Below are 9495 nucleotides of genomic sequence, written 5' to 3' on the forward strand. Positions count from 1 at the left end.
CTGCCGGGGCGCGGCCGCCGCCTCCCGCCGTGGGTCGGGTCGCCGGAGCCCCGCGGCCTCGGGCTGCCTCGACCTCCCTGCGCGCGCCGGCCGCCCTGCGCTGGGCTGGATGTGCAGAGAAAAGCCGGACACCATGATCCTAACGCGTAAGTAGAGCGCGCCTCGCCGTCGGGCCGCCCGGACGCTGGTCGCGGGGACGTGTCACTCCGCCTTGTCAAGTCGTGCCTGTGGCTCTGGGCTTTTGAGACGCCCTTTGGGAGGCGGAGTGTGAGCACACCGGGCCAGAGTTTGCGAGGGAGGTTGGAATTTCGGATCACGGCCGTTTGGCCACTCCTTGCCTAGGGACCGCGGTCGGGCGGCCCTGGGTCCCTCCGACCAGGCTGGGGCTTGGGGCTCGGGGCGCCAGCGGGGGCGCTGGGCTGGGGCGGTGGCGCGGGGTGGGGGCGCAGGACCGGCAGGCGGCGGTGCAGCTCCTCCGGCTCGGCACCCCCCGGGGCTTGGGGTCACGTAGTCGCCACCGTTTTGGTTGTCTTTATTTGGAGGACCATCCGGACTGGGCGCTTGCCGTCTTTAACCATACTAATCCAAAATCAGCGTTAACTCTTGAGAATATGGTATTTGGAGACGTTTTAGACTCTCCTGGCACTTGGGAATTTAAAAAAAGAAAAAGAAAGAAAAGAAAGAAAGAAAGAAACACTACACCGAGAAATGGCTGTAATGGCAAATCGTTTTGTCCAGTGTCTCAGCGCCGGGAAGCGTCCAGACCTGGCCGGGTGGCCGTCCCCGTGCAGCTGTGGAGGTCTTAGCAGCCCTAGCTGGCGCAGCGGGGCTCCCGCCAGGAGGGCAGCGGTTGCGCTCCGGTGCTGGCCATGGCCTCCAGCCCCTAGGGGTCAGGAGCAGCCCACGCCCTGGCCCTCGGAGCCCGCGGGGCGAGTCCCGGTCGGGGAACGCTAGACCGCCAACGCCCGACTTTTCCCCGGCCTGGGCGGCAGCCTCCGGGGTCCCTCCCCGGCCGTGTGCCCTGTCCCCACCTCTGGCACCGTGGACCCAGCCTTGCACTCTGCAGCGAGGCGCATCCGGCCTGGGCGCAGCAGCCCGGAGGCACGTGTAAGCCAGCGTCTGCGCGTCCTCCGGAACCAGGGCCCTGAGAGCGCACAGCGCCGGGCTGCTGGGTCGTAGTTGGGGGGTCTGCAGCTTCAGCGCCGCGAATCTGGGGGTGATGAGACCTCACCTCGCTGTTCCTTCTCCATGTGCAGCGTGGGACCAGACTGTCCCCACGTGGGGTGGTCGTGAGGGTCCAGGGAGCTAATACCGGAGAATTGCTTAAGTGACGTTGGGTGGACACCTGGCTCATGGTGGCGGGAACCCCTGCCTGGAACCATTAGTCTGCGCCGTAGAGCTGAAGAAGGTCCTGCCTGCCCTCTTCTAGTCCCAGCCCTGTTTGAGGGGTTAGCAGTGGCCTGCGTCCGCAGGGTCACGGTGAAGTGGTTTTGGAAGCAGGACAGGGAGCCTGGCCTGCGCTGTCAGTTAGGAAGCGGTTCCTGAGGGGGGCGTGTGTGGTACATCGGGTAGGGCTGAAGTCGCAGCTCCTGGGAAGACAGATGCTGAGTCTCAAATTACAGTTTTTTTCCCTCCAAAATTCTGTTTGCTGGAAGGATGAGTGAAAATAATAGCCCAGCAGACTGCACGGCCCTGAATGTAAATCTATCAGCCACTGGAGAGGCCTGCAGCTCAGCTCTGTCCATCTGGGCTGTGGGCCTGTCCTCCAGAGAGGATTTGCAGACCAGAGTGTGCGGAGTTTAGGTGCCCAGCGCCAGCCTCGCCGCAGCCTGCGACAGATGGCCAGCCTGCCTTCCTCCTTTCCGAAGGGAATCCTGGGAACACATGCAGAACGGCTAGCAGATGAACCTTCAGAAGTTCTTTGGAAACACTGTGAGAAATTGGCGATTGTATTGTTTTTTTTTACTGTGGCCTGCCTGGTTCACGTCATGGCCAAGCTTGAACCCTGCCTTTCTCGGCAGCACTTCCGTTCAGTATCAGATGAAGCACACAGACTCACTTCCGCGGCCGTGTATAAAACTCGGCTTTAACACAAACTAGCTTTATTTTAATCCTCGCTCAGTGACACCATATACCGAACAGGCTGGAAACTCAAGAAAGACTGGCTTGCTTTCTCAACTCCGCAGAATTGGATACGTAGCCTGCAACTAGAGTGGACCAGGGAGGTGATTCCGATGCCGAACCGTAGGAGAAATGCCAGTCGCGCCTCCCAGCGGACAGAGGAAGCAGTGGAGCCACGCGGTCGCCAGTGGAAGGCTGTTTCAGGACTGAATGCACTGGACCAATCTGAGGGGGGTTTGTGGTTCCCGGGCAAAGGTGAGGGCTGCTTGCCCTTCAGCCTAAAAGCCTGTGTTTATTTGGTGTCATTGTTCAAAGAGCAAAGAGCAAGCCAAGTGTGAGAGCATTTTTACATTAGGAGAGGTGTTTGCCTCTGGACTGATAGGCCAGATGGATAGAAAGATGTGTTATGATTAAGCACGTTATTACTGCGAAGCGAGATTTGAAATGGACATGCCGCTTAACTCCCTTCGTAGAACTCGTATGGCACTGACCGGGGGATATGGAGGCCCCAGGGAGGTGCCTTCCAAGCAGGGCTTGGTGGGATTACCAGAGGTGGTTTCAAATGTGAATGAAGTACTTGGGTTTCCTTAGTGTCCCGTGGGGATTTTAAGCCATGATGCAATGTTTAAGTGCGAGTGGTATTTTTATGCCTCAGGCGGGTAAATACGCAGTTTGAAAATACTTGCGGAAGGGTAATTTGGTGCCGAAGGATGGGGCCAGCTAAAGTACAGTGAGTCGGAAGGGCGAAGGGAATGGGGCTCTTTTGAAGAGAGCCTTGTGCTGGACAGGATGGTCCCGTATTGTAAACACAGCTTCCCATGCTTCCCCCTCCTTCCTAGCAACAGGAAGACGGAAATGAGGCCATGCAAAAAAAAAAAAAAAAGACCCTGAAGGGCTCCAGACAATACTTGATCCCCCCACCATTCACCCTGTACAGCCCAAAGACCTGCACAAGTAAAAATAACTTCAGATGTTTCCCCTTCCTCCCCTACACTTTGCCAAATCTTGAAGGACCGAGTTCTCAGTGTTTAGCACATCAGAGCAAAGCCTAGCCCCGTGGAGTGACTGGCATCCAGACAAGCCTGCCCTCGGGATTATAAAGCAGATTGGGGAGGAAGGTGGTTTTCACTTTCAGTGATTAGCATGACGTGAGCTGGGATCTGGTGCTAGAAAGAGAAGGCCTTCCATTTACCTGCTTAGTTGCAGCTTAGACTTTCTCGTAATGCCTGTCTCTGCCAGAATCTACCCTAGAACATCTGCCATGAGGTTGTTAGGCTATAAGGCAGAGGAGTTACCTGTACAACTTGGAGGACATAAAAAACTTTCCTTCCTAAGGTGGTCAAGGTGAACTAAGACCCAACAGTAGCGTGTAAATATGCATTCTGCCCCGCAGAGTTCTGTCCTGTGTTTTTTTCCATGGCTGCAAAATTAGAGGAAAGGGCACGCATGATTCTGACTCCAGCCTTTGCATGTGGAGGATTGCAGAGATTTGAGCTGTGTTTCTCTCATAAGGAACACACAATACTGTACCGTAAAATGTGCTTTATCAGAACATGTTACTGCATTGACGTGCATGCAGCCCGTGGTGTTTCTTTCCACCTTAAGATCGGGGTCTAGTTCATGTACATGGGTAAGAGTCCCAGCTGGGAAGGGCTCCACCTGTCTGTCTACACTTTGGCTCCAGTGGGACCTTGTGTTACTACTAAGGATTATCATGCTCAGTGATAGGGCATGGGAGTCCTGCTGGGAGCCGTTAGTTAGATCTACCTGGTCTCATGTTGTCCCCTCCCGCCCACCAGCAGATTCTTCTTCCTGGCCACCCCGATTACTGGTGGGCACAAAGAAATCCCTATATGCTAGCCTACGTGATTCTCTAAGCAGCAGCCAGGACCCTTCCAGTCGGCCCACACAGAGTCCTGTAGTGACTCTGAAGTTTCCCGGGGGCTGTGATCCCATGTAGAGACCTTTCATGTTGGGTCCACAAATAGCAGATTGGGTGTTTTTGTGTCTCCTGTCTTGGGACCTGGCGAATGGAGACGTGACCCACCCTTCCCATTGGGGAAGTATTCCAGGGTAGCATTTTCTGCAAGTCTAGCCTCTCTTGACTGTCATGAGTAATGCTTTCTTTGGTGAAATTCCTTTATAATACTATTTCTAAGGGGACCTCGTCTCCCAGCTGTCACTGAAAATATTCAAATGGCATCTCGAAAATTCCTTCCTATTGGTAAATAAAGCCCTGGGCTTCCAAAAGGCAAACTATTCTACCTTGTTAAAGATGGAGCCAAAACACGGCAGAAGCCAGCCTGTCTCGGCCATTCATCCTGTGTTTGACCCACTCCTAGACACAGCTTCCTAGAATAAAGGGCACGCTTCCCATTTACATGTGCTTGGGGTCCTCTGCGTGCCCACCTGCTCCCCCGCCTAGGGAAAAATCAAAAGCTGCTTGAGTCCTCAGATGCCTTGACACTTCCTGTCCACGTTTTGTTCTCTCCCGCCCCACCTGGGAGTGTCCCGTGGAGAGGGCTAGAAGTCACTTCCTGCGGCTGGTCAGAAAGGCGCCTTCCTTCTCCTGCAGGAACTGCAGAGGATGTCTGAGGGACAAAGCTCTCCACACCCAGAGGGCGTAGCATTTTCCAGGCACAGACCTTGGGAAGCCATGGGGGAGGAGACGGCACGTCGGAGGTGGAGGAGAGATGTGGTCCGTTGTCTGGCTGAACTTGTCACAGCCACGCCGTGCCCTTTGTCACACTCGTGTGACAGAAATAGAGGGGAGATGCCGAATCCTGCACCCACTTTACCTCCTGAACCCGGAGAAAGCACACTAGCGGATAAGAGACCCAGCCTCCAGGCAGCTCCCTCTTTCAGACTCTAGCACAGAAAAGGGCTTTTGGTGTCGGTGCTGTGTGTCGGTAAAAGGCATCGGGTGGGAAGTGGCCGAACTTGGCGAAGGAAGCTGGGGAAACAGTGCTTCTTCCCAGCTGAGGGGTGCCGGCAACAGGGCTGAAGGAGGGCAGTGCCTCCTCCAAGGCCATGTGTGAGCTCAGCGGGACCTGGGGCCCCTTCAGCCTGTGTAACAAAAGGGAGAGCGTGGGCCAGCTCTGGCCTGGTCGTTAAAGCAGCCCGATCTCACATGGCTGGCAGTGAGGTTCGAGAACCAGTCCCAGAGGCTGGAGAGACACCGGGTGCCTGTGTGTGTGCACCCAAAACCCTGCAAGGAGGGAGAGAGGAAGGAGGAGAGCTTGTGGAGTGACCGTCCCCTTTCCTCTCTCACTGTCTCCCCATCTCTCTTTGATGAGCAAAATATACTCAAGCAAAAAATAAAAAGAGAATACCAACGAAACGAGGGTCTGAATGTGTTTGTAGGCGCCCGTATGGATGTATCTGAGTCAAATTATGACCATTAGATTGTGTGTATTGGGGGGCTGGGTGTCTCAAATAATCCCGATGAAAATAACTCGTAGGCGACAATAACTCCTTTTTTTCTTATACTCGTGGGCACGCAGCTGAGAAAGCCACGTTGAACGCTGTTTCCTGTTTGCAGTTAGCCTTCAGAACGCCTGGAGGTGGCCGCTTCCCGTAGCCCGTATCTGCCATGTTTGTCTTTCCACTGGTCTCTGGAAAAGCAGCCTGATATTTGTTTGTTACTTGAATTTCTTGGCCCGAATATGCTAAAATATGGACAAGCAGGTTTGTGTAGGTTTCTTGTTCTAGAATTTCTTACTTATTCCCACTTTTCGGTTTTTGTAGCTCTATCATTTATACACCATTTCACTTTCCTCTGCTATGGCACTATCGAAATCAGGGCAGAGGCAAAGATGAGGCAGCGGGCTCCGAGGATTGCCGGTGCTCTCGGTAACATGCAGGTATGGGGCGAGCGTGCCAGCCCTTCATAAAGGAGGTGCGGGGACTCCGGGTTCGTGACCCAGTATTTTGCCTTGGATAAATAAAAGAAGAAATTGATGATATAATCTTAAGAGATCTGCTTCGTTAAAAACAAAAAGGAACAAATAAATAAGGGCTTTTAAATATATGTTATTTACATAGTTTAATTTTTTAGTATTTTTTTTCTTTTTCTTTTTTTGGAGAGGTTTTTTGCTATAGGGCACGTGCACTCGCCAGAAAGACGGAGAGAGACAGAGAGACAGAAAGAGAGAAATCACCCCCTAGGGGGTATGGCCACACCGCAGTCCCGTCTCCTTTCAACTCTCGGGATCTTGGGAACGCATGCACATGCGCCCAGTGTGAGTTTAAGCCACCCACGCCACCGGGTCCGGGACTTGAACCGCAGTCAACATGGGAGTCCAGCAACATAGCCACTACACCAACTGCTGGTTCCCCTTTTTTAGTATTTTTTTAAAAGCTATTCCAAGTCACTTTTCTTTGTGCATGGTTTGAAATGTATGAATATTTTTTACATTAAATACTAGAAGCATATGTGTGCGTGTTTATATGTGCGTCCATGTAGATAGATAGGTGTGTGTGCATGTGTGTGCATGAACAAGTGTGTGTGCATGAATATGCATGTGTGCGTGAACATGTATGTGTGCGTGCACGCGTGTGTGTGCGTACCAAAGGTTTCTTTTTACGTCTCCCCATATTAAAATGAAATACAAAGATGTGGTGATGCATAGTGCATTTCGTTAGTGGTTTACTTTCATTCCACTCTGACCTCTTTGTTCTGAGTAGCAAGTGCCAACTTTTGGTTCCTTGGGGTCTTTTCTGTTCCTGGAGTGACTGGGTCGACCCGAGGCGAGCCTGGTCGAGTCCTGCCCCTCGTGGGCTCAGGCTAGGACAGAGCTGTTGGCTGTGCCGGCGCAGGGCCTGCGTGTTGAAGACGATGCTTTGCAGACCCTTGTCCTAGGTGACCCTCAGAGGAGCTCTCAGTGAGTGTGACGTCTCCATGGAACAGCCACTCCTCTGGCGTAACCCTGTGCAGGCAGGCAGGGCATGTCCCCAGGCTTCCTTCTTTCGCAGCAAAACTATTTATTAAGTTGTCATCACGTCACAGGGGACACGCGTCCTTCTTTCCCCTTTATATTATTTCTAGGATTGGTCTTTACTAGAAAGCAACGTATCTGTCTGCAAACTGCAAGCAGAAGATAGAAAGAAATAAACTATTTAAAAAACCAAATTCCCACACTTTCATTTCTTACTAGCACTGAAAGAGTCCAGTCGTTTAAAAGCGAGGGCTCCTGGGCTGGTAGGTGGCATAGTGGTTGAGTGCTGGACTCCCACATGGCCAACCATGGTTCAAGGCTCAGACCTGGTGGCCCCCAAATCACTAGATAAATATCTACAAATAAGTCACTCCGCATAAATAGATGCATAAATATGTATTGACAACAGTGTGAGGACACTTGAAGTAGGTAGGGGATGCCCCAGCGTGGGGAGGAGGGCTGGGGAGCTCTGAGCCTCACGCCTGTCTCCTGCACGTGGGCAGCTCCCCTTCATAGGGAGGAAAGGTGGGAAGGTCTGGGTGCCGCGGCTCCAGCTCAGCCCGCTGCGAAGCCGGGGAACGCCGAGGCCAACAGCACGGAAGGTGGAGGAGCCCCTGAGAGTCAGTTCTGTGCGCTGAGGTGTCTCCTTCCTCTGAAGGTACACTCAGTTTGAGAGCTACAGACTCAGAAGCAAACATTTTGATCTTGTGTTCTCTGGAACAAGCCCGTGGGCTTCATGGGACAGACCAAGAAACAGATCTGATAAAAAGTCACCCTGAAATTCCCACAAAAGCTTCCACAGATTGACCAAAGTGGGGTTCTCCTGAAGCAGTTTCTAGTGATCCAGTGGTTTTTGTTTTGGTTTAATTTTTGCTCCAGGACGCACTTGCCAGAGACACAGCAGGGCGGCTGGGGGGTGGGGAGGGGGGGTAAGAAGGCATCCCCAAGAGGGCGTGGCAAGCCGCATCTCTTCTCCTACATTCTCTCAGGATTTGGGGCATACTTGCATGCACACGCGCCCAGCAAGCGTTTTTGTGTTTTTGTTTTTGTCTTTGTTTGAGAGGTGTTTTTGCTATAGGGCGCGTGCGCTCGCCCGACAGACAGAGAGAGACAGAGAGACAGAAAGTGAGAAATCACCCCCCGGGGGGTATGGCCACACCGCTATCCCTTCTCCATTCTCCTCTCGGGATCTTGGGCACGCATGCACACGCGCCTGGCCTGAGTTTTAAGCCACCAGGTCCAGGACTTGAACCACAGTCAACTACATGAGAGTCCAGCGACATAGCCATTACACGTTCTGGTGGTCCCAAGATCACTTTCTTAAGGCTACTGAATAGGTAGCCAAATGCGTACTATTCTCTGTATGCACACATACGTGTATGCCAGGTTATGATGTAACATAGGCTTCTTATCGTGGGTCTTCGAAAAATTAAGACAACCATTTCATTAGAACAAAAGTCTTATTGTGGTTAATTTCTCTAATAGTTATAGAGCCACTGCCATGTGTCACACACAGCCATAAGTGCTTGGGATCAGTCGGAGAGTGATGGACAGAGAAACTCACCTTGTGGAACTTACAGAAGTGGGAGGGAGAAAGCATAAATAAGTATTGTGGAAGAAGGACAAAATGAAGCCGGGAGAGGGGGAGGAGGCCGGCGAAGCTGCGCGGGTCAGAGAGGAAGACTCAGCCGAGTGAGCGCCCGGGCTGCCACCAGGGGTTGGGCGATGCTCCTGGTTCCAGGTGGGAGACACAGGGCTGTCCTCTAGTTCGGAGCATTGGTAGCACAGGGAATCCATGGGCCTTGGGAAGCTGCTCGCTCCTAAGGGGAGGAGAGGGGACCTTCACGCCCGTATTTAACTGGGGAGTGCCTTGCCGCGTGGCTCCCGGAACTCCAGCCCCTGCTGTTCCTAAGTGAAGAGAGGAGTGTCACCTGGCCTCTGTGTGTCCTGCTTGGGTACCGAGCAGGTGGACTTGGTCCCCTGCTGTCCAGCCACAGGGCCTAAGAAACCGAGTCAGCGGCTGACCGCCCAGAGCTTCCTGCATTTTTTTCAATACTTGGAGCAGATGTTTGGAGTAGTTTTTGACACGTGAAGGGAGGAATGCTGCTAGTTGCTGCTCAGGGTTTTTACTGTGATGAGGTAACATTAGAGTTTAATAAATACTAGTCTATGCCTTCTGCTGTGGGCTCAGCCCTGTTAGGAATGCAGTTTACGTGGATCCCTCCTAACTAGTTCTTGGCAGTTGTGCATGTTTAACATTTGTTGCACTTATTTTTATGAGAGAAGAGTGTGCTGGAAGGAGAGAGAGGAGAGAGTTTTGATCCTGCCCCGGCCTCCCAGTTAGCTAGAGCCAGAGCACCCACCTTGCGGACCCTGGCCCCTGCGGCCTCAGCCACTGTGCTCCCACTTGCTCTGCCGTGGCTGGGCCTAGTGGATA

The 9495-nt window shown here is 52.9% G+C and overlaps 1 protein-coding gene across 1 annotated transcript in view; it reads left to right on the top strand.

Moving 5' to 3' along the window:
* Positions 1-6: 6 nt before the first annotated feature.
* The window catches only part of DLC1 (DLC1 Rho GTPase activating protein), a 55731-nt gene continuing 46242 nt past the window's right edge, over positions 7-9495 (top strand). The window contains exon 1 of the mRNA XM_006158983.3: positions 7-146. Coding sequence (XP_006159045.1) covers positions 110-146 — 37 coding nt within the window. The 5' untranslated portion in view covers positions 7-109. The remainder of the gene's footprint in view (positions 147-9495) is intronic.

The sequence above is a fragment of the Tupaia chinensis genome, unplaced genomic scaffold (genome assembly GCF_000334495.1).
Source record: "Tupaia chinensis unplaced genomic scaffold, TupChi_1.0 Scaffold000619_1, whole genome shotgun sequence".
Lineage (NCBI taxonomy): Eukaryota > Metazoa > Chordata > Mammalia > Scandentia > Tupaiidae > Tupaia > Tupaia belangeri.